A 25,943-nucleotide genomic window follows, 5' to 3' on the forward strand; every position below is an offset into this window, starting at 1 on the left:
CTCACTTTGAAGGTTGGCTTTCATACACATCAGTATTAAGTTTAGATCAAAAGTTACCTCAAGGTGCATTTACTTTAAACATGACTCGATCAAACAGATTAGAGGAAAGAAGAGAACAGATCGAACTGACAAAGAACTAATGAAGATGGTACAAAGGTGGGCGCCAAGATCCCTCTGGGATCTCTTGTTCAATATATGGAGAAAGATGTGTAAAGAAATAGTTCAGAATATTGAACCTTACTAACAATAAGAAAGGTACCAAATGAAATAATAGGCATTAGATCAAGGTGTTACTGTATATAAACCAGAGACATTAGGTACTGTATGTAAACTTGTGTATTTTTTGCACACTCAAAGTTTAGTGCTTTATCAGATTTTAAGAATTAGTGCATTGATGAGTTACACACTTACAATATATGCATTAGAAAACAAAATATAGGAACTTCAATCATCACCATCCTAATTTAGCTCAAAATTGAAAGGGCAAGAAAAAGTGCTGAAATAAGACTACAACTAAATTATGTTCGTTTACAGTATATCAACTATATACCTGTTATAGGTAGCAGAGAGAGCCATTGGTCAGCTGAAGTCCTTAGAAACATCTGTCCTTGACCTCCACATCACCAAGATGGTGGAGGAGGCCAACATGTTCTGGGCCCGTCAGGAACAGAACATCGCCAAACACCTCATGAAAGACATCATTTCACAACTCCGTAAGGTAAGGAAAACTTTTAAAAGAAGGCTTTTTCAAACAGTATGGAGGTAAATATATGGCAACCTACTGAATTGAAATGCCTCCTAGTTAAAAGGAGGCATCTATAAAAGGTTTGGGTTTCTGTATGCCATAGGTCCACAGAAAGATTAACTTGAATGTTTGGGTTTCTGTATGTCACAGGTCCGCGGAAAGATTAACTTGAATGTTTGGGTTTCTGTATGTCACAGGTCCGCGGAAAGATTAACTTGAATGTTTGGGTTTCTGTATGTCACAGGTCCACAGAAAGATTAACTTGAATGTTTGGGTTTCTGTATGTAACAGGTCCGCAGGGACAGCAAGGATGCTGCCAAGTACTATGCGAAAGTGCTTTGTATATACGGTAACTGGCTGGCAGAAACAAGATCGGAGAACGCAAACGTCATCATGGAAGAATACCTGGAAAAGGTAAAACCTTCATCTTCAGTGTATAAAAAATCGTAGAGATGTCTAAATATTACAATAGAATGATATTAAATCAGTGGCAGGACATTTCTCTCTCTTAGATCCACAACTGAAATCTTATACAAACTACATATAACTGTTGTGTAGTTTGATTGCTAGTGCATTTTCTGGGTGGAATAACATTATTCACTGACTAGCCTGTTTATCATTACATATTTGGAGAGTGATTTTGTATGTAGCTTTAATCTTAGTCTCATTACCTTATAATATCATCATGTGATCGTCATTTGATCTTGCTTCGTTGTCACATAACCTTCATTTTACCATGTTTCACAAGCCAGTGATATTTTTTTAATCTTGTATTGAAACCTATGATCTTTGTTTTAACTTGTAGCAGAATCACCTGACCTTCATTTGATTTTTATCATGATCATGTACAGGTAGCCATCATTTGACATTGTATTGTAATCTTGTGACCATTGATTGACCTTGTAGGCCGTTGCTATGTTGGATGAGGCTGGCATCAAGGACGACGTAGCGTTGGACTCGTACCTTGCGCTAGCCCGCTACGCAGACAGCCAGTATCAACATATTGTCAATTACATGAAGTCCAGCACATTTGAAGCCAAACAGAATCTCTTCAAGAAGGCTCAACAAGAAATAGAGTCTTTAAAACAAGTTGGAGATAATTCAAAAGAGTATGTTTCTCCCGAGTTACATGAACATTTCACCTTATCTTCAGGTGTGGTCGATGATGACTAGTCAGATATAGCTACAGTTTAGTAAAACATATGCTTTAATACTGTGAAATCTGTCTAAATAAAAAAACGAAAGACCTGATTTACACAGGTATTTGGATGATGAATGTATAAGTTAAATTACATTGAAGTTTATTCAAAGGGATGTACGCCTGCAAGTTTGGGAGTTAGCCTGCTGTATCCTAATGCAAGTTACCTTAAGAGGCAACAAATGTAGGGCCCTCTGGGGAATCCAGTGTTTTCTTCTATGTCATCTGCTTTCACTCAATCACCCCTGAAATTGCATAATGATCTATTCAAAGCTTTGAATTGGAAGAGTTCAAATGTGTCTTCAGTGATGAATGAGTTAAAAGAGAACATTAAAGAAACAAAAACTAGTCTATTGCCCACATTGCAGCATTTGGCATCTATATAAAAAAAAAAATCACTTTACTCTTTCTATTTGGGACTGTCTCCCTAGCTAGTCACCCATCTTCATGACTTTAACTGTTGCAAGGACCCCATATAAAACAAAGAAACCAAAACATATCAAAGGGATGTGTTAAAATGTAACTGAGGGTTTGATTTCTAAAGGGCCAAGGTTATACTGTGTTGGCAGCTTTCCTTTTAATGTGTTCCAAACTTGTTCTTAATGTTAAAGAGTTTTCCTTAATTTTAGTAATGCCTCCTGACATTTATGAAATAAGGGTCAGGGCCCGTTTTCATGAAACCATTCTCATGTTCAAGCAAGGATTCTGTGCTCACACTGATGTCCTTGTTACTTGTTTAAATCATATGACATGGTCAAAACGTCAAGTCTAGACATTGAAAACGATTTTCAGCTTCATGTCTATCCAAACTCTCCCGAATCATTGACAAAATGTGATTATTTATAAACTTCATCACTGGAACAAAAAAATAGGCTGGAGCACAGAATCTGAGTATGAGCATAAGAATGGTTTCATGAATACATGCCCAGGAGTTTTATCCTTTGAGGGCATTAAACTTATGAAATAGAAAACAAATTGTGAGCTAATAGCTTAATAGAACACCAAGGGGGTGAGATAGGGGAATCTCAACCAGAGGGGGAAGATTCTTAAGTTTCCAAACACGAGGCTACGTAAGAATCTTTCCCTGAGGGTTGAGATTCCCCTATCTCACCCTCAAGGGGTTGAATGATTTTTTTCTCTTTCCCTGTTCACCCATTGTGTATCATATGCGTATAATAATGTTAACGTCGCAGGCTAAATTCACGGTTGACGTGACGTTGGTGGATTGTTGACATGACGTCATTGTAGTGTTGACGTGACGTCATGTCATTGTTATGAATAAGGGAATCCCCCAGTCTCAACCCTAGGGTGAGATAAGGATATCTCACACCGATAAAAGTGTGGATACACCTATCCAGGATAAAAGAAATAAACTTGAAATTCAAATGTGCCTTAAAATGTTACAGGAAATATTTCATCATCCTGAACAAACAGAGTCAGATTGACCGACAGGAGATCAATGCTCTGGAGGACGACAAGAGCCACTTCCTCGTCACTGCCGTGGAGAACTATATACGCTGTCTCAAGTCTGGCGATCGGCACGACCTCCGTGTGTTCAGACTCACCTCACTCTGGTTCAGTAACAATGGCAACCAGGAAATCAACGAACTTATAAAGGTGATGGTTTTATGATGTCTGGTCATGTGTACAAAAACCTGTATGCCAAAATTTATTGATGAATAGGTAAGACTGATGTCTCTCTGGCTCGGCAGAGATTTCAAACATTAGCAGGGATGTACCATTCCACTATCCTGACATGCCGGGCTACACATTTCACGTCAGAGCTAATAAAAAAAAAAATCCACTATTTACTGCGAAAGGAAATCTCAGACTAGCAGAATTGTTTTTTAAGTCTGCCTGTGGGCTGGTACCCTAAATATGAAATTGTACACCCCTACACTGTCAGTGAGCTGTCTTCTGCATGAATCCTACATAATTTCATTTGGAAGAAATTCAGCTTATATCACTGACACAAGTGTTGTGTGGTTAACAAGGAACCGGGCAGGGTATATATATAATGTCACGTGTAGCAATTGCATGTTGTGTTTAGTGGGTATATGTCAAGTCTACTGTTTTAAATAAATTCAAATAATTGTTCCCTATAATTGAAAAAAGGTGTTTTAATACTGTAGGACGGTATTGAGGACCTAAGTACATACAAGTTACTGCCCCTGATGTACCAGCTCGCCACCAGGATGGATACTCGGCCCCACAAGGATCAATGTCCACTGTTCCAGATCACCCTTAATAAGGTGAGAGGTCAAATGTCGCATGTTTATAAAGGTCAAATGTTACATATGTATATGTATCTTCAAATCTTTGAGGTTTAAAAGGTCCCTTTCATGCATCTGGTTCAATAGATGATATCGCGACCAGTGGAACTCTTCAAATAGGAGGGGATTTCGCTGGGGCAACGGATATATAAACAACATGGCAGCGCCAAAACATTCAGATACGAATTTCCACGAACTTCCATGTAATGAATTGGGTAATATTTTAAAGTCAAAAGGTATCACCTACTCTAAATAAGAAAATTGGGGAGCTAGTACACCTATGATAGCAAGCAGACATGTTAAATTGGCCAGATATTGAAAAAGAGGACGAAGCTAAATCGTCACAGTTGTAACGGACCATCAGCGGCATACAGAGTATCGTGTGTTACCTTTATGTAAATGAAAGGTCAGAAGGCTTGTTTTGGACAAACAATTTGATTGGAATGTCATTACTAAATGCATTTGCTGTGACCTCTATTATTGTGAGTTATTTTTGTTGGTTCAATACAGTGAAGGTGGGGCATATTGTTTACACATGGCAGATTGTTTTCCCCCCGTATCCTCGCATTCTCTCACGAGACTTGTGCATTTTCCGGCAAGAACTCTTCGAAGGGGAGTAACTCGTGGATGGTCGCGATAACAAGTATTGTTTCAACGTGCTGAACCTGAAAAGAAAATGACAGGGTCAGATGAAAACTCATTCTGACCTCAGAAAAATTTGGCACATGCATTTCGAGGGATCCAGACTAAAAAGCTGACAATTGCTCGAATGCACTATTTCTGCATAAGACAATTTCAATTCACATGCATATTTTAGAATTGTTATACCAAGTAAAATCAAGTGAAGCTTGAAAGAAGGACGTGCTATTCTTGACATATTGTTATTCATTTATTTATTTATTTATTAACAAATCTTCAAAACTGCATTTTTAGCTCTGTCTAAAGTTTTAATTTTCGTACCACAATACAGTACGATATGCCTTTGTATTGTCCGATATTTTATGACAGCCCTATATTAAGGGCTGTGGGAAAACAGGTATATAGTAAATGCAGGAATATTATATTACATTGCAATATAACAAAAATGAAATCGATCACAATATTTTTCAAAATGTTCATGTATATGTTGCGTGTTTGAACTCTACAAATTACAACATTGTCTAACAATTCACAACATACTGCTAATAAGATCAGATGTGTGTGTTTAACACGGCACTATAAGTGAGTACCATTTGTCTACAATAACAGGTAATAGAGAGGACGGCTGTGGACCATCCCCACCACACTCTCTTCTGTGTACTGGCTTTAGCCCACGCCAAAAAAGATGCCGACATCTTCAAGGACCCTAACAAAAAGGGCAAGTTGTCAAGGACGAAGTCTGACCTGGCCAGGGAGGAAGAGGTATGTCATATCTATAGTGAAAACTTGTTAATGAACAAGAAACCACATGAAAAAATCTTATTTGCAATAAACATTCATTGATATTGTTCATGGATGCTTCCATGGTAGACTACATGTTTGAAGCGATAGCTGACATTGAATTCACTGCCTCGGTGGATTTTCAGGCCCCATTGCAAAATCTTCTGACTTAAAGAGTTTAAAACTTGAAAGGGAAGGCAGGAAACGTATGCCCTCAGGATCAGAATTATGTTAACCCTGTTTTGTCTCTACCACAACCCTAACGCGACACCTACCCTAGCCCAACCCAACCATCCACCCACCTATCATCTTGTTAATAACCTATCATTTGTCCAAAAATGAGGAACTGCTCCTTACCAAGTGAAACAAATAAAAGTTCCAGATAAAATATTTCTATGATTATTGTCAAGTTCACATTTTACAGGGGAGAATTGAAGCAGCCAAGAACTTGGTGGAGAGGTTGAAGTCACACAAGGGGAGTAACTCTGTGGGCAATATCGTCAGAGACCTGGAGAAGCTCTGTCTGGCTTACATAGAGCTGGCTAACTACCCAGTCAACAAGTACAAGACTGAAACAAGTAGGAAAGAGTCATGCTTAATGGTTTCATTAAACATTTCAGTGATTTTGTGTTTGCCTAGTTTTACAGCTGAATTAATACAGACTGTTTACCCTGGCTAGAAAGTGCTTTATTTTCCCAAAATGAAAAAAAAGCAGGAATATCTTCCCAATTAAATTTCAAAAATAAAAATGCTTTTTTTCCCAATTCATCTAGGAACAGACTGTTGTAAAATTTAGGTTGAAAAATCACTATTTTTATATGCCTTTTGTTTAGAAATGTCACAAGGAGAAATAACAAGAGTTCCTTTCAAGCTCAGTGAAGTATATATATATACGTATTACAAAAGCATCGTTTTTGGTACCCAGTTTGTAAAATTGTACGAAAAAATCATTCCCTGCAAAAACCAATAAGAGAAATACTGCTTCCCTGAATAATGGAATAATACCATAAGATAGATCTGTTCTACAGAAAATAATATAATGAAATAAAGTGTAATAGAGTGTCTAAAATAATTTCCAAACATTTTGCTTCAGGTTGGTAGGTAGGGATTATGAAAAGTTCTTTTTACACAACCAATACATTTTTCTATGTGACGTTTTGATGACTAGTACGATATGTACACTGTCACCTTCATCAGACAAATGACAAGTGAAGCGTATGAACACAATTGATGTCGATTTAGCTGCGCTGAAAGTGTATAAACTATAGTTGTTGTATATGTACCGAAATGACTCAATTCAGCCATGCTTTGTTTAATATTTGGTCATAGATTTGTGAGAGACTTTGAGCCCCCTCGTCTCGATTTAGAACTGTCTAAAATAATTTCGTCCTGTATTGTGCTTGTACCTTTCAGAGCCGATCCCATTCCCTGAAATACTGAAGCTACCAGCAGTGAAAGATTTGCGTAATATTGTTGTTCCGACCATGGAAATTCCTGTAAGTCTGATGTTTATCTTAAGTTATGTGTCAAGATGCTGCCTATCTTTAATGCATTTTGTTGTATCCCAGACTTTATTAATTGACAGAATCCGGCAATTAATTAAAAACAGGTGGGTATTTTACCCTGAATGATGTCTCCGCCACGAGTACTCACAGGTCTCAAAAAAGGTGCTACTAGAATATAGATAATAAAAAAACACAAATCAATGAAGCGGGAATTTGAACAGGTATATGATGTTCAGTTTCTTTGTTTCACATGTGAAATAAAATTCATGTTCACTATAATGAATTGCAATTAAATTTTGAACTCTAAAACATGTTTAAAGTTTACTAATGTATTCCAGGTGGACCGCAGTGGAAGTTACAACAATATCACATACATACATAAGTTCCAGCCAACATTCAAGTTGGCTGGAGGCATCAACCTACCAAAGATTATATCCTGTATTGGGTCAGATGGCAAGAGCTATCGTCAGCTGGTGAAGGTAAGGGAGAGATATCAATACTTTAGATTGAACTTAAATTAACATCTTCCACTGTTCAAAAGTGGTCAAAGGCTCAGTCAGGGAAGGCAATTTCCGTTTCTCAGAATTATCATTTCATGTTTAAAAATAGACTTTTAAGGGTCTAGTATTAAATGTTTAGGTCTGCAACAAAATTGAAAGTATACAAATTTCATAAATTAAGTTCTGCTGTTACTATTATTTCCAGGGTCGTGATGACCTTCGTCAGGACGCTGTGATGCAGCAAGTATTCAACATGGTCAACAACCTACTGAGAAAGAAATCGGAGACAAGGAAGCGAGACCTTCAGATTCGCCAGTACAAGGTTATCCCACTGTCGCAGCGCAGCGGCCTGCTAGAGTGGTGTGAAGGCACACTTCCTATAGGGGAGTACCTAATCGGAGGCAAGGGCGAGACAGAAGGTGCCCACAGGCGATACCGTCCGCACGATACGTTGGCCATGGATAGTAGACGGCAGCTAGCTGTAAGTATAAAACTGGTGTGATGGAACTTCATTTGAAGCGGTAAAAGTCATGGAAAAATGTTGATAAAGGTGCCACACGCACACCTCCTTAATTGGAGACCAAACTTTCATAAAATGAGCATCCATCTGCCTTATTGACAAATACTATCCTGTTAAATATTGTGTAGTGCTTGTGTTACGTATCTTTCATGAATGCTTTGGTTGTAGGGGGTACATACAAAAGAACCGGAGGTGAAATACAAGACGTTCCTAGAGGTGTGTAGTAAATTCCGGCCTGTGTTTCGTCACTTCTTCATGGAAAGGTTTCCAGAGCCTGCTCACTGGTACGAGCGAAGGCTTGCCTACACTAAGAGTGTGGCCACCAATTCCATAGGTTAGTAAAGCTCACTTTGTAATCATGGTGATAGACATATCTATACACTACAATCCCAGTGTAGCTTAGTATTGCAATCTTTCTAAATGACTTCATTGATGTAGAATGCAAAAGGACAACATTCACAGAGATGGTGGCATTTGGAAATCATGCTAAATATTGGAGATAAACTGGTGTTCAACTAACTGTATGTAAGAGAACCAGAACCTGTCTAATGAAAATATGTAAGATATACAATACAATACAATACAATATTTAGTATGTTGAAATTGATGTTTTATGTTTACATTCAAATTGTCATAACAGTATATCATGTTACGATACTTATGTTTTTTTATCTGATCTAAGCCACCTAGTACTATAATGGACTTTGATAGCGAGGAGCTGGAGTGATGGCGAGCGAGGAGAGGATAGAAAAAAATATAAGCAGGCTTGATATAAAATCAAAAACAAATACTTATGAATAATATAAAAAGTTATAAATCGATAGTTTATGAAAGAGAGGGAGAGGTATAACGCCATGAAAGAGAGTGTGGTGTATGGAAACCCTCCTACGAGAGGACACGATTTGTCATCTTAATATTTAACAATATCATAATTGTATGACTTTTTGATAAAAAAAAATTAAATTAAAAAAATTAAAAAAGATATACAATAAACGAGGATGATTGTGTACGGCTTACTCTGGAACATTTTGAGCATCTTTCTCTTTCACATATGAATGTATTGCTTTATTCTGGCACTGATTTGTGTGACCTGTTGTTTCAGTGGGCTACATACTGGGCCTGGGGGACAGACATGTCCAGAACATCCTGGTGGACTGTAAAACAGCCGAGCTTGTCCACATAGACTTAGGTAAGTAATAAGTCGCTAGGAGTTTCCTAGCTTGTCCACATAGACTTAGGTAAGTTATAAATTGCTAGGAGTTTCCAAGCTTGTCCACATAGACTTAGGTAAGTTATAAATTGCTAGGAGTTTCCAAGCTAGTCCACATAGACTTAGGTAAGTAAAAAGTCGCTAGGAGTTTCCAAGCTTCTCCACATAAACTTAGGTAAGTAAAAAGTCACTAGGAGTTTCCAAGCTTGTCCACAAAGACTTAGGTCATGAGTAATAAGTCACTAGGAATTTCCAAGCTTGTCCACATAGACTTAGGTGAGTTATAAGTCACTAGGAGTTTCCAATCTTGTCCACATAGGCTTAGGTGAGTAATAAGTCACTAGGAGTTTCCAAACTTGTCCACATAGACTTAGGTTAGTCATAAGTCACTAGGAGTTTCCAAGCTTGTCCACATAGATTAATTGGGAGAAATGAGTCTTATCAGATTGATGAAATGTTATGTATCACAGTTCGTGTATATGTTTAAAATATGTACGAGGTGGCAATATACAATCAAAGTCGATTTTGATACGCCATTACCATATGTACACTTATTTATCAGTTGTCTAAGTCTAAAAAAATGTCTAAATCAGAGCTGTCCAAGCTTGTTACCGTAGAGTAATGTTAGCATTGAGTCACTCCCAGTTTATCATCATAGACTTAAGTGAGCGATGATTCACTGAGCTTCGTAAGCTCATCCTCATAGAGTAGAGAGTGATGAGACTTTCTGAGCTCTCCAAGCTAATATACATAAACTTAAATGAACAATGAGTCAGCAAGCTTAATAGCAGATCATTGTTCATTCATTTTGAAACAAAATCTCAAATACGGGATTGTTATGCACCGCTTTGTGGTGGTGCTCTTATTTTGTTATTCTGAAAATTAGAAATTCATTTTAGCAAATTAAATCTCAGACTTGATATTTCACAAAATCTGAACAAAATACGGTGGTTCCTGTTTTGACGTTTTGTACTTTTCTGTAACAGGTGTGGCATTTGAGCAAGGCCGAATTCTGCCCACGCCAGAGACTGTACCATTCCGTCTGACTCGAGACATGGTGGATGGTATGGGTGTATCGGGAGTGGAAGGTGTATTCCGCAGGTAAGTGTTTTGGTGGTTAATATTGTAGCTTCTTACCTTGTCTCAATAGCTAGCGCCAGGTTATTCTGGGACAGCCAGCTGTTTGATCAGAAGAATTTGGCAATAACAAAGGCTTCATTGCATTTAATCTATTGTTTTTAGTAGAAATAAAATAGAAAATCGTTATTTGTAAACGTGTTTTTCCACTGTTCACAGATGTTGTGAGAAGACGATGGAAGTGATGCACGACCACCAGGAGGCGCTACTGACTATCTTAGAGGTTCTACTGTACGACCCCATCAACACCTGGTCCATGTCACCCGCCAAGGCGTATGCATTGCAGCATCGCCGTGACCGCACCGATGACGCCTCCGAACTCAACGTCACCAACACCGCTCGAGACATGCTGGAGATGGCTGGAGGTCGGTACATAGTTTAGAGGGATGGTAGATTAATGATTGATACGGTGTAAGTGTTCTAACATTATCAAAAAGGGTTTAAAAGAAATGTTCCAGGTGATTACAGGGAGGAGGTAGTTGAAGCTTTCCTATGCTGACAGATTGATAGGATTTCCCCCTAACTGAAGGGTATGACTCAACCCTCATGTAAGACTCTTGAATATCGGAATTGAGAGCTTGCCTCTTGATTCAAAACTGTTTCGGGAATGTGGCCTTAGGTTTTGGATTGTAGGTGGATGTGTTACCTGCAGCCAAATAGGAACTTTAACCTATAACAAAACAACAATAACTATATTCAAACATCATTTAAATATAAATTTAAATGTTACATTTATTATAAAAAGAAAAGAATGGGTTTTTTTTTAACTTTTTGATTTTGGAAACTTTGGGGCCATAAAGTTTTGCTCTCATCACCGGAGAGAGATGTATTCTATTATATAAACTGGGGTAGGGAGGGTGAAGAAAACCAGGAAAATTGACCCCTGTTTATTTTGTATCTCAACGTGACATACTTGCCAACTTTTGGAAATTTCCTTGGGGGTGATTCGGCATCGTTAAAAGTTAAAACCTAAATAAAATCTGTGTATATACCCCCTAGAGACAGAATAACCCTTTAAATGACATATTTTGAGTTGTTCTTTCAGATGAAATAATCAGATCTCAGAATATAGGAACAGCTAAGCAAATCCCTTGGTTGAAAATGCTAGATTTAAGGGTCCAAAATCGGGAGTCTCCCACCTAGATACAGTAATTGTAGTTATAAAAAGACATCTGGAGGAATTTACAGTTTAACTTGATAAGCTGATAATAAGGCTTGAAAAAGCTTGTTTCAGACTGGTGAATAAAAGTCAAATTGTTGATCAGACAGATAGTCTCCCCTTGTATACTGTTACATTCTAATGGAAAGGATTTCTGAAATCAGAGACCATTTGAAATGAATACATTACTAATCTTATTCATGACTTCCAGATTTAAAAAAACAACAATATACTATTTTCTTGAGTTATATTTGTCAGCATGAAACAGCAAGAAAATTTGGAAGATTTTAATGTAACGCATGCTTCACATAAAATGCATCAGGAATTTTTGGTGACTGAGTCACTGTAAGCGAAGTATTTATTTTTTAAATTTGTGCATAATTAGATTTGATAATTACGCACTTGCATATACTTCCTGTTATGTTGTGCTTAAAGTCAGTAAAATGTATATTGGAAGGAAACTTGTTATTGTAATTGTTCATATGAAGGGCAACATCCTGAGAAAGAAATATAATGAAAAGTAAAAAAAAATCCTGAATTAAATTGAGATTGAAATCTATCCAGTAATCTTTTGCATCTTTCCTGGTACATGCTTTATATGTGGAGCACTCCATCTTAAGACGAAAAAGTTCCAAAATGCAGGGTACTGTCATATGAATATTCATGTTTTACGAATAGTTAAAATAACTTTGGATAACGTCAACCTTGTTTTGAGTACAAATAGCTAAACTAATGTGTTGCATAGCAATTATTGGAGGGCACCAACTTTGGCGACAAACTTCCTACATGGAGTTTTGTTTCATTTGAATATTCACGCTGTGACATACAAATATAAAAAGGCAGTGGTGATTTGAATAGAGCTAGAAATGAGAACAAGAGGGCCAACAGAAACGTAATTATTTACGGGACAGACCTTGATGGATTAGCTTGTTATATAGCTATAATGATTTAAATTACAGCGACAGAAAGTCTTTATCTAAATATTCAGGACATGACGCAAGTCTGCTACATAGACAAAAAATAATGGATGAAATCAGACCAAAAGTCAGAGGAAAATCAAGAAATTATCTGTTTTAGAAAAACTTATTACAGTACGATGGAGGAAATGATGGATTTGTCAACAGTAGATAAGGGCACCTCGTTAGTAACAGCCCCCGAAGATTTTATCCCATAAACGATACGGAATGCCTAAGTAATTATATATATTCACCGCATTCAGAGTAAAATGAAATTTATGGATATTTATACAAAGTGTCTAGGTATTTGAATATTCATGAGGAACTTTTATGGGAAATTGAATCCGCTTCGGAAGGGTATCAGAACTAAACCTTGTCATGATATGAAGAAACTGGCATTCAGATTTCTATAGCGATGAAATCATAATGATTTAATATTTTTGTGGCAATATTCAGAATTGAGAAAATTAGACAGACACTAGACAAGATTAAGGCTATGATATTGTCAGCCCTGTCAGTGAGAGTTCCCCTAACATGGTGTGTGGTGTGTATGTTAAAGGCTGTCTACATGTGTTAGCTAGCGTTCCTCTGTTGAAACTGATCCCATTAGGAAAATACACAAACTTATATAAAAACTGTCCTATCGCAGCCTTCTGAGAATAACAACGCTTGAATATATTTGCTTTCCCATAATTAATACACATGATATCAGTGTAGCATCTCAAACTCTATATCATGTATTGTTTTTATGGTCAAGTATTTGACCATCGGTTTACTGTTGACCAAGGCTTACCATCAAGATGATATATTTTATGTACATGTAATTACAATATCACTATCTAAAACCACTGGTAAATGCTTTGACATTCTTTTTCCCATAAGAATAATTAATTTTTCTTGTTTGGGAACTACCTTGCCCCCTTTAAAACCCCGATTGGAACCTCAACCAGTATACTTAGTACCTACCAAACAAGAAATCAGCCCCCAACCAAACCCATAGTTACAAGATCTAAAATCTCTGCTATAAAACGTATGTTCTATTAATCATTGGTAGGGTCTTGTCAGGTCTGGGAGAGGTCTATATGATTTCAATTTCTCGCAAAAAAAAGGGAAGGGGTGATTATTATGGAATACAACACATCAGAAAGGTCAAGGTGTCATAATAGTATAGAGAAAAAACAAAGAGAAAAATAATAATTATTATATACTTGTCGTGACAGGCAGGTGACAATAATTACGGGACTGTAGGGGGAGTGTCACCTTGAGGAGGTGTCAACTGGTGACACACGGCCGCCTGCCAACAACGTCAGCTCTCACTCATATTGCAACATTTACTTATCACAGTCACTGCTGCACCAGATATATGATCTATAACTGCCAGACCTGACCATGGCATAAGGACCTCTTTCTTCTGTAGAGTCATTTTACCTACATGTGATTACACATCAATTATTTCATTTTTTTCCAGTTTATGAATTTCTTTTTGTGTTTTTTATGTAGCTCATTGCAATTTACTCATTCACCCCTGAAATTTCATAATTAACTTTTCCAACCTTTGAATTGGAGGAGTTCAAATGTGTCTGCAGGGGTTAATGTGTTAAGGTAAAGGGAGGGATTTTTAGGTCACCTGATCGAGCTTTAGCTCAAGTGACCTATTGCTATCCGTCTTCGTCCATCGTCCGCCGTCCGTTAACATTTTACATTTTCAACTTACGCTGAAATACTGGCAAAGGGATTTCATTAATAGTTCATGGGAAGGTTACTGACATCTCCCTGACCAAGTGTTGTTATTTTTCGGGTTGATCAGAAATCCAATATGGCCGCCATTTTGAAAAACTATTTCAAATTTAAAGTCAAGTTCTGCTTGGCCGATTGAACTGAAACCTGGTAGGAATGATCGACTCATGGTCCTGACACAGTGTTGTTATTTTTCGGGTCGCTCAGAAATCCAATATGGCCGCCATGGCCGCCATTTTGAAAAACTATTTCAAACTTAAAGTAAAGTTCTGCTGGGCCTATTTAACTGAAACTTTGTAGGAATGACAGACTCATGGTTCTGACAAAGTGTTGTTATTTTTTGGGTCAATCAGAAATCCAATATGGCCGCCACGGCCGCCATTTTGAAAAACTATTTCAAAATTAAAGTCAAGTTCTGCTGGGCCAATTGAACTGAAACTTTGTAGGAATGATTGACTCAGGGTCCTGACAAAGTGTTGTTATTTTTCGGGTCGATCAGAAATTCAATATGGCTGACACAGCCGCCATTTTGAAAAACTATTTCAAACTTAAAGTCAAGTTCTACTGGGCCGATTGAACTGAAACTTTGTAGGAATGATTGACTCATGGTCCTGACAAAGTGTTGTTATTTTTCGGGTCGATCAGAAATCCAATATGGCCGACACGGCTGCAATTTTGAAAAACTATTTCAAACTTAAAGTCAAGTTCTACTGGGCCGATTTAACTGAAACTTTGTAGGAATGGTCGTCTCATGGTCCTGAAAAAGTGTTGTTATTTTTTGGGTCGATCAGAAATCCAATATGGCCACCACAGCCGCCATTTTGAAAAAACTATTTCAAACTTAAAAACAAGTTCTAATAGGCCGATTTAACTGAAACTCGGTCTAGGAATGATCAGCTCATGGTCCTGACAAACTTAATTTTACGTTACACTTAACTATTTTGTACTCAAGTTGGTACATATTTCAACAACAAAAATAAATACTGTAGGACTCAGGTGACCGTTTAGGCCCATGGGCCTCTTGTATTTGGGAGCTGTTCAATTAACCTAGGGACAGACAGTATCAGTTTCAAGGTCCGGTAATAGTGGAGTGGGTCAGTCTCAAAGGCTGCATCAGCAGGAGGCATGTTAATAAGTCATTCAATGTACAGAACCTGGTATTATCAACTTTATGGCTATGATGAAAAATATTATAGCATTCTGGTTTTTATCAGGTTACGACCAAGGCAGACTATTTTAGCTGCAGGATTCTTCTAAATAAAACAAAATATAAACTTCGTCATGAATAAAACAAATTTAAGTAAAAAAATTGTCAAGAATTCAATTAAAACAAAATGAACAATGAGTGACTTTATCTGAATAATCTCCACATTGCTATTATAAAATCAATTATTTGTAATGGATTATGAATGTTAAATTATAATATTAAATTAACCTATGATTGTTTTCTTAAACAGAAAAGAAGCTTTAATGATTGAAAATTCTTTTAAAACCAATAATGTACTGCTGAGTTGTGAATGTTTATGCTTTTAGATAAGATACATACTGCATATATTTTTGTTGATGTAACAAATTTGTCTTCAAGAATCTTGGTCCTGGTGAGAAAAGACAACATCTCAAGCTAAAAGGAAACTTTTTAAACCCATTATGGTCTGATTGGTTGAAAAAAAAACTTCTTCTCAAGAGTAGTAATTTGATCTTGACATAATAGCCCATGTATTGTGATACATATTGAATCGTCACAATTAACCCTTGCGATGCACACCTCTTATAATAGGAATGATCATCATTTAGTTTTGAGCAAGTGTTGCAATTTTTCAGATAGATAAAAAACATCTTTATCAACGTTGTGTAATTGACAACAACAATGAAATAAGTTTGTAAATTTATGTTATCATTCTTGTTGATCCAGATGGAAGCACCAAAGGAATCTTAGATTTGAAATCAAAGATGACCTGCATGATCGCCTATTGATTATAAGGCATTTCATTTGTATTTCCATTGAAGTACAGCCATTCAGATGTTAACAAATATTGTAAGGAGTTGTCCTCTTATGGTCTTGAAAATAAGTTTTGCTTTTGTTTTTAATTTGTCAGTACAAAACATATGTATAGCCACCATGTTCTCGAATAATTCAAAACCTTTTTTTTTATCTTATATAGTTCAGAGATCAAATGAAGGACACAGGCTCCGTGGGCCCGTTGCTTTGAGAAATATTAACAAATATTTTAAGTGTTTAACATTTCATACTGACAGACATATTCATCTTTATCTGATCTTTCCAAGGCTTGGTCACTTTCTCTGGTGCCAGGGATTAAAAACCACAAGACTACAATCAGGATAATTTACGTCACTTGAAGCGATTTTAAACACATCACGATATAACAATCAGCTAGTATTTGGAGTGACAGGCCGCCTATACTAATATGAAAGACTTGTTTAAAATTGGGCATGTGATCATGTGTATAACAACAATGGCTGGCTTCTGCGACGGAGCTGTCGACAAACCTCTCGCTGTCACTAACAGGACACCCAATATCTTAATGATCTGTAGCCAGAAACGAAACACTCATTATGAAATTTAAGCTGATGATTTGATATTCATCATTTTATGGTTTCTGTCAGCTCGAAGTTACTTATGAACAGGATTTATGTATATACGATAATATACCCTGCTTACGATAACTACTTTAACCCACATGTACAGAATTTAAATGTTGGGAACATTTCTTTTATCATTTTTCTTTCTTACATGTTTGTAATTTAAGGTGCAAAGTTATTGTGTTTGAAGGAAGGACACTTACATTAAAACATCATATTTACATTTTGACAGATTAGTATGATTTATTTCCGCGTAACAATGAGCTGTATCTATGTAAACAAGCATAAGTCATTTATGATTTTTTTCTACAACTTTTATCAGTTACGAATCATGTAAACATGTCTCACATTAGGCCAAGTAGAATTTATATATGTGTCCTACCAGCCTTCTTTCTGTACTACCTACCCATTTGGCCAGTTGTGGTTATAACCTGTAGTGATGATTGTACTTATAAAATGTAAACATGAGAATTTCACATGGTGGGATGTTGCATCAATATTTGTTCTCATAGAAGTGATAGACAGAAAAGTTGACAGCTATATCTGAACAGCTGAGTTTGTCCTATTAGCTCTACTTGTAAACAACTATCAAATTTCTTTTTAAGGAGAATTGAATTTGAATTTTATAGATATTTTTTTAGGCTGCTGCAGCACCTCTGCCTCATAGAGAAAAATGGTTGTTAAACTATATAACACCTCTTGTATTAAAAATGCTAACTCATTTTAAAATTCCATTTAATTTGTGCAAAAATGCAAATAGTTTTCAGAATTAAATATTGTATTACTGTTGTGGAGATCAGGGTGCTGTCTAAATGCAAACACTTCATAGAAGTGAATTTTATTTCTGCTGTGAAGTTCACTAAAGGTCCATTTCTCTCAAGTTTTAGATTAACATATTAATGTGATTCTTGCAGCCTTGCTGGCCATCTGATGGTTGGCATTGGTTTGTTGTGTACAAGTTCTGGGAACTGTCATTTGGTAATATACTTGGTTATAAAAACTTTAAGACATGTCCATACATGGTGAAGTTTTTATGAAAAGGAAAGTGGATGATGTGAAAAAGTTGTGTGTGGACTTGATGTCCCCTCTCTCTCCCCCTCCCCCAAACCCTCGTGACCAACTGTCCACTACTACACAATTTCAACAGGGGGATAATATTTCAGGAGCACTTGGTGGTAAATGATATCTTAATTATAGAGGAGAAGCAAGTACTTTAAACACAATGAAAAATCAACATTGTCAATTACAGTATATATTTTGTCAGAACTAAACTTAGTTGAAACGGATATTACCCTAGAGCGTTGATGTCTATATGTAAATATCTATGAAATTGGAGTCTCTTGTATCATGTTTATATCAGTTGAAAGAAGTTCTTAAGCCAGACGTTGATATACAGGTTTTATTGTGTCACCTGCAAAGCAAAGACAACATTTAGAGATCACCCCATCAGCAACATTGTCATTTGCACACATGGTGGTCTTGTGATAAATCTTGGAGGACTGCTTCAATTTCATGGAACTTAACACATTAGTGTAATATCAATTACCTGCTAAAGAACAAATTAGAACCAAATCAGAAAATCAAGATGGCCAACAATGGCCAATCTTGGATTGAATTTTTTGAAAAGTCGCATGATCTCCATGAAATAATGCTTTGATTTTCATGAAACTTTCAACACCTCCCTATAATATCAATGACCTTCTCAAACTTGATTTTCATCCAAATCTGAAAATCAACATGCATGGTCACACAGATGGGCAGGTGACAAATTCTTTTCCATTGAATTTTCTGTTTGCACTATACATATCAGTGATTTATATAACTTGTATAGGAGTTCAAATCTTCATTCAATGAACATTGAAAGGTAAAATATTGTTATAAAATTATCTAGAGTCCACTGAGTGTTTAGTCAATGAGAAATCTGTAAGTTGTCTTTTTTGGTGTTTTTCAGAGGAAAATACAGAAAATGTCAATAAATTGGCAGAGCGTGTGTTGCTACGGTTACAGCAGAAGTTACAGGGGATTGAGGATGGGATACAGCTGAGTGTGGCTGGCCAGGTCAACCACCTCATACAGGAGGCGCGTGACCCCAAAAATCTCTGCAGACTCTTCCCAGGATGGCAGCCATACTTGTGAGGGATCATAGGTCACATTGTTGAATTGGTGATGCGAAAGAGAAAAGAAAGTTGCTTGATACATGAAAATTGTGTGAGTTTGCAACTATAATTCTGTCATGGAAGGTGGCAGCCATATTTGTAAAAGGATATATATTGATGACATTGATTAAAAGCCACAAGGATTTGCATTTCATTTATAGAAGTGATATACTTTAAAACAGTGCAAAGTGTTAGTAATCTATGTACATGTACCAGTACTTGTAGAGACCAATCAATTCCACATTCGTTGTTGCCATGGTGATAACTTGGATAGGTGGAATAAAAAAATACATAATAGCCATTTTGTGAGGAACCACCATTAATGTTCATTCTCATTAACATTTGAGGAAAATTTACCTTGTTGGAACAAGACTTACGTGGCATTAGTTGTGCTTCTTTATGCATGGTAAAACCATTAAACCCATTTCAAGGCTTACCATACCTTAGGCCAAACATACTTCTTATGCTACAGTTTGAAAACAGGAAACTTTTCTTTAAGAACATTTGTTAGAAATGGGTTTTTTTAATTGAGAGTTTCAAGATTTCATGGGCTTAAGTAGCAATAAGTAACAATATTACACTGAATAAAATGAAATTTTATAGTGTATGTTGGTATTCAACATTTTTTGTGGCAATTTATCTATTTCAACACCCTCCAAAAATGAAAATCATTCATCGAATCAGTATTACGTAAAACATATTGAAAAGTCTTAATATGATTCTGTTATTCTGGAAAAATGACATGCTATGAATGATGAACAAAACATGTTTAAGTTAGTAAAATGAGAAATATGCATAATGAGGCTAGGTGTGTTAGACAGAGTTGTTAGTGACAGGGTAGAGGGATGAGAATGATTATTATTGGCCATGCCGGCCAGTGCTGAGTAGTGTAAAGTTATGTGGGACTGACATTATTAAATTTGTTAAAGACAGAGATTTTTTTCTTTTGCAAGAAATCTTAAACTAATATTTAGAGACAAAAACAGGTAAAATATATTTTGTATGAAATGTAAGGTGTTTACAAAATAAAAACATTGCATTACATTTCTTTGCAAATTAGTATAAAAAACCATTCAAGCATCTTAACATTGAATAGTTTATTAAAAATGTAATTACAATGTACATGAAGGAACATTTAATTGTTGAGTGATCTGCTTCTGAAGTACTTAACTTACACTGAAATTACCGACATCGAGGTGGACTAAATGTTTTGGTCATACAAGACAAAGAGCTTGTTAAAATCATGGATAAAAAAGTAAATCCAGTCTTTACAGGCCATAAAATCATGTAAGATACCACAGAACGTGGTTCTTATGTGTCCGCTTAGTCAGTTTGCATTGTGCTTCCTACCTTGAATAATCTCAACACGAATTCTGTGTTCTATTGTTTACTGTAACATTGCATCATGTTATTTGTTTTGTTGTTTTGTTTCTTTGGCCAATAAAGGAGCATATTTGTTGCATGAAAAAGCACAAATGAAAAATTCTTTTTGTTGTTTTTATAAGCCCACTTCAATGAAGTCGGGGGTATGTAGTTATTTGCCTTGTACATCTGCCCAGGTTGCAGGAGTATATCTTGGCAATTGATTCATGATTTAAGTAAGTAAGTAAGTAACATAAGTTATAAGAAATATATTCGGCGTTTGATCTTGACCTCAAGTTCTGAAATACAGGTTTCAGGGCCTCGTCTTACCCAAACATCAAGTAGGGTGATCATACTTGGTACACATGTACCAAGGTACAGTCCTGAGCCAAATTAAACATCACAAGCATGTATTTTTACAATTTTTTAGTGAAATGTCCTGAAACCAATTTGAATGCTACTGAAACAAAAATTGGCACCATGAAAGATAATTGCCTCAATTTTTCTCACACAGTATTTTTAGTTCCTTCCGTTGATTGGTTTTCTAGATATGACAAACTATGCAAAGGAAATTATTTTTGGCGCACCATTTAATTTGTTGTTACCAAATTTTTTTTCCGAGATTGACTTATTATATCTTGAAAACCACTCAGAAAATTATGAAGATATTTTGACAAAAAATTATAATGTATAAATGGAGGCCATTTTATATAAATTTGGGCTAGGGCATATCTTATGAAAAGGGTTCTCAATCATGTTAATAGAGGGTGTGGCCCTTCTGCGGGAAGAATTGAATTAAATTGAAAAAAAACACCAGGTGAGCTATAAAATCCCAGTGACCTCTTGTTTATTTTACAGTATGTGAAGAATTTATTGGCTTATAATGTTATCTTGTCAGCAACAAAAGATCTTGAGACATGTTTGCACCCAAAGCAAAGTTGATATCATTTTCGCGAGGCAAGTAAAACATTTAACAAGGATTCTGTTTAGAAAATAATTTAAACGACTGAGTAACGCTGGGCCTAAGTGAAATTGTTTTGACAGCTATGATTGTTGTCATTAAGGTACAAATTGTATGTGTAATCTCGGTGTGATGGTGGTGTTGGTGAAAATTGATCGAAATCAGATTTCTATTTTACCGATGACACATGATGTCAGATATCAAAGACTGGTGTTTTTTTCAATTGATCTCGTACATTTCTGACACATGACATGCACTCCATGAATGTCTATTTCAAGGTTTTGGTGGAACATGAAACTTGTCAAACATTTCAAATGATTTAAAGTAGTTCACAATACACAAGTGCAATATTGTGTATTTTTTCTGTGTATTCCCACATTGCCGCCCAGCACTCAAGCCGAGCAAAGCAATTGTCAAATTACTTTTTGAAATAATTGCATAAAAACTGTTTTTTAAAGTAAACTTTTCTACCATTCACAGGTTATTAGATTTGTATCTTAGGAAGATTTTGACAGATGTATATATAGATAAGAATTATACAAAGCCATAGGGTATTACCTGATGGTGTTAGACACCTATTTGTCATTTCAAATTAAGCAGATGACAGGTAAATTGCACTAATGATAGAATCCTTCACAACATGTTGGGTTTTTACCCCTTAAATCAGGGTTTTATGATGTGGTCTGTGTGACACCTCAGATTTGGGACTACAGCATTGTACTTTTCCCCTTTAAAGATCCACCTTCCAATACCAATAAGTTTTATAAAACAGTATTGACCAGAAAATAAATAGAGAAATACAACAACAGCGGTCTGTAGTGAAAAATGCACTTCATGGCTAGACTAGGATTTGCACCCTGGATCCCCGATCATTTCATCATAGTGGGAGGGATTGTGAATGTAACAAAAATAGCCTCAACACTACCATCCAAATTAAATTTTCTATTCCGGTGTGAACTTATTGGGGGAAAAATAACATTCAAAACATTTTGTTTTCATTACAAGATATTTCTGTGTCTTGCAGAAGAAGTAGATCCTAAAATGCACCCATGTTTGGTCTCTCACAGGAATTTGTGTGCAAGGGACACAGCATCAGTATGTTAGATACAAAAATGTAATCATGATTTGTATGAAAGAACACAATTAAGTTGATCATGTTACTAAATTAGATTGCTTGGAACTTCTTGTGCTCATGATATGTAATACTGGGACCAAAATGTCTTTGGATAAGGAAACAGTGAGATGGTGTAATTGCCAGGCATGAAACTTTTTAAATTTCGTTTTTATTCATTGGAAAAGTGCTGTACCAATTAAACATAATGTATTTGTCAAGAAAATATATCTTAAGGTCTTCAATGTACCAAACAAGTTAGGAGTAATATAAAAACACTTCCAACCTCCCTTTTAAAGTTTTTCCGGATCTGGGTTGGAGTTAAGATTATGAAAGAGCTTTGCCTGACACACTCCCACTAGTGATACAGGTGGAGTTAGATTAGAGGAGAAACGAAGGAGATAGGTGCATACACCTGCTTGGAAATCAGTCATCAGTGGTAGATTTCAAAAACAGGTAAATGCGATTCTGAACGAATATGTGAACAGGTGTGGATGAATGTAACTGGGTATTGACAGGTAATTGTGAATCAGAAAATGACACATTCTTCTTTTGTCAACAATCTAAGAACAGTCCTTATATGTTTATATTAGTGTATATGTAGCTGTCTATGTTTGAACTGTTTTTTAAAAGAAAGTCTAGGCTTTAGAACTACTTTTTTTTTAAAGAGTTTTTTTTTTGCTGATGAGAGGAGTTATGTCCAAGAGAAATCCACACTACAGAAACAAGAACAGAGTCTATGAACGCCTCTGGGTCGGGGGCGTATTTTGTCTAGCAATTGTATAAACAAGTATGGTTAAGGGTTTGGGATCTCAATCTATCTATATCCATATCACGATAATAATAATAATTTGAGGTTCTTATATACCGCTTTATCACCTAGTTCGTAGGTCGTCTCAAAGCTGTTCACAAAATATTATCCTGGTTATAGGGCCTTTGCAACCAGCCAATACTTTCTCAACTCCCTGGGGAGCATACAGCCGGAGCTGCCATGTCGGCGCTAACAGCTAGCATTCAACAATTCTAGCGCTGCCCAACCACATACTCAATCACAGCTGAGTAGACTGGAACAAGCTGAGTAAAGTATCTTGCTCAAAGATACAACACAGTGCCGTGCCGTGACTCACACGCAACCCTTCGGTCACGAGCCTGGCGTCCTACCACTATAATCCCTTGCCTCCCTGCGTGATCAAGGGACAAAATCACCAGTAGTGGGACTGGACCTTTGAGCCAATCCTGGTAGCATGGTGGCTTTCGTTTCTTTTCGCCCAGCTATCGTTTTTTCAGACCAGACCAAGTAGGTTAAAACCCATTGCATAATCTTGCATTATTATAGGTCCTGTCCCACAACCTTTTGGGGTTACGATTTTCATTTATACAAAATCTGGTTTCCTTGTCCTGCAAGCGTTAAATGTTAAATGATAAAACATAGTTAAAATCCATAAACTTTGTCAGCAGAAGTAGTTTTTTAGATCACCACATTTTCACAAACTCTGCCCCGCCGCTTAAGCCTCGTGAGGTGGGGACACCTTCCCTTATACAACTGATGGGTTCTAACGTGCAATGATGCATCCTTACAAAATTTGGTTAAAATCCGATCAGCCGTTTATAAGGAGTATATATGTATAAGTGAAAAGTTGACGGACGCCTTGGCATAAGTTCGCCGGTCCTGGTAAATGTGAGGTAATTGAATTGGACAATATCCTGGTTCACAATGGCATTTGATATGCATATGATCGGGCCTGTTATATATGTGTGTAGCAGACATATCATTGTGTATAACGATTCAAACTTTCTCTGGTTAAACCTTCCATGTTGAATTCCGATAGTTAAGTGAACATTTTTTATTAACAGATTAAGAACATTAAGATGTGCAGTTTTCGACTGACTACATAAACAATAATGACCGTCATTTTGGCAGCATTCGAGAATAATCCATAGCTTATTCCTCAAATATTTATGGCACCAAGAAAGAAGAAGACAAAAATTGGCGGAGGAAAATGGAAATGCTGAAAATTATTTTAACATGAACGCAAACTGTAAGAATTTAACAGTTACGTATGCTTTCAGAAAAACACCCGAGTTACGAAAGAAACAGGTTGGGCGGTACTCACCAAATGTGTTGAAAACGTTAGATATCTCAAGTGTCTACATTTTTGCAAATTTCGTGTTTGTCGGTTAATATATTAATTTGAAATGGTATGGGTTTTTTTAAGATATATGCAATTATTAGAAAAAGAATAAATTTATTAGCAAAACTTTAAATTTAAAAAAAGACGGCGCTATAACTGCGACTTCAAAAGAGCAACGGGTCCCCAAATTGCAGTAAGTTTACCCAGTATCGGTTTGAACGTGGTAAACTCGGTAAAAACAAATTATTCGTCATAAAACCTGTCAAACAGTTGTTTATATATTGCAGTATATTCAATTATAGGATGCTTTACGATTCCGGTTAGGGTTTCGAGACGAGCGCGGTTTTTGTGTGGACGCCGGCTCCCTTAACAGGTGCCCACTTACAGAGGTAATCTATTGCAGCATAGGTCTATCTTAATAATCAATCGCCCTAATTAGCATACTCATTAGCATATTTCAGGAGTCTGTGATGCGTGGCCTGCAGCTCATATTAGCGTCGATAAATCATAGGTGCAATAAGGTATCCTTATACCAGATATGACACACATGTATCTCTCAGCGAAAGTATGGAGGTGTACACTTGTGTACTATCTTTACTGTATTAACAGCCAGGGGAATGCTTGTTCCTACCGATTTGTCACGATTTTGGGGAAACTTGAAATTTCATGAAAATCGAATTTGCCAACAAGGGGATAAATGCCGTAAATATGCATTAAACACTACGAAAGACCATAGGCAAAACGGGAACATGCTGCAGAGTTTGTTAAATCTATCGGGTCCGTCATTCAAAAAGAATAAACAGTTTGATATTAAACATGAAAAAGAAACAAATCTGTATTTCTTTACCCCAAATTCCACATCACACTCAATGATCAGCTTGAAAAATATGTCAATGTAACTGCAGACAAAGCATCTAACAATTACTTGTCTGCTATTACTGTTACGTTTCCTGATTTCAAAAAGGACCAGACATTACTGATAACCAAGATGCCCTTACCTGTATATTTTTCATTCTTCCTCAAAAGACGACAGACTATCTACAACGCTTTGGTATTACAATCTTGTGGAAAATTCATTAATGATAAGGGTACAATTTATATATGTAGTAACTTTGTAATAATGTAGATTACTTACTTAGGCTGAGTACACATCTTATATAGATGTATTGTATGTGTGAGGGTGTGTGTGACATGTAGGCATGTGGGTATGCAAGTATGTATAAGCTTGAGTAGATGTTTATATATTTAATTATTAAACATT

The 25,943-nt window shown here is 36.3% G+C and overlaps 1 protein-coding gene across 2 annotated transcripts in view; it reads left to right on the top strand.

Moving 5' to 3' along the window:
- LOC110451548 (serine-protein kinase ATM-like) overlaps positions 1-20,592 on the top strand; it is a 54,913-nt gene extending 34,321 nt beyond the window's left edge. For both annotated transcript variants that reach the window (XM_021499633.1, XM_021499634.1), the window contains 15 exons: positions 560-718; positions 1,037-1,159; positions 1,652-1,854; positions 3,350-3,560; positions 4,076-4,195; positions 5,465-5,617; positions 6,060-6,213; positions 7,049-7,131; positions 7,479-7,619; positions 7,846-8,121; positions 8,329-8,494; positions 9,263-9,349; positions 10,357-10,471; positions 10,667-10,872; positions 18,912-20,592. In XM_021499633.1, coding sequence (XP_021355308.1) covers positions 560-718; positions 1,037-1,159; positions 1,652-1,854; positions 3,350-3,560; positions 4,076-4,195; positions 5,465-5,617; positions 6,060-6,213; positions 7,049-7,131; positions 7,479-7,619; positions 7,846-8,121; positions 8,329-8,494; positions 9,263-9,349; positions 10,357-10,471; positions 10,667-10,872; positions 18,912-19,096 — 2,382 coding nt within the window. In that variant the 3' untranslated portion in view covers positions 19,097-20,592. The remainder of the gene's footprint in view (positions 1-559; positions 719-1,036; positions 1,160-1,651; positions 1,855-3,349; positions 3,561-4,075; positions 4,196-5,464; positions 5,618-6,059; positions 6,214-7,048; positions 7,132-7,478; positions 7,620-7,845; positions 8,122-8,328; positions 8,495-9,262; positions 9,350-10,356; positions 10,472-10,666; positions 10,873-18,911) is intronic.
- The last annotated feature ends 5,351 nt before the right edge of the window (positions 20,593-25,943 follow it).

This window comes from Mizuhopecten yessoensis, unplaced genomic scaffold (genome assembly GCF_002113885.1).
Source record: "Mizuhopecten yessoensis strain PY_sf001 unplaced genomic scaffold, ASM211388v2 scaffold6135_1, whole genome shotgun sequence".
Lineage (NCBI taxonomy): Eukaryota > Metazoa > Mollusca > Bivalvia > Pectinida > Pectinidae > Mizuhopecten > Mizuhopecten yessoensis.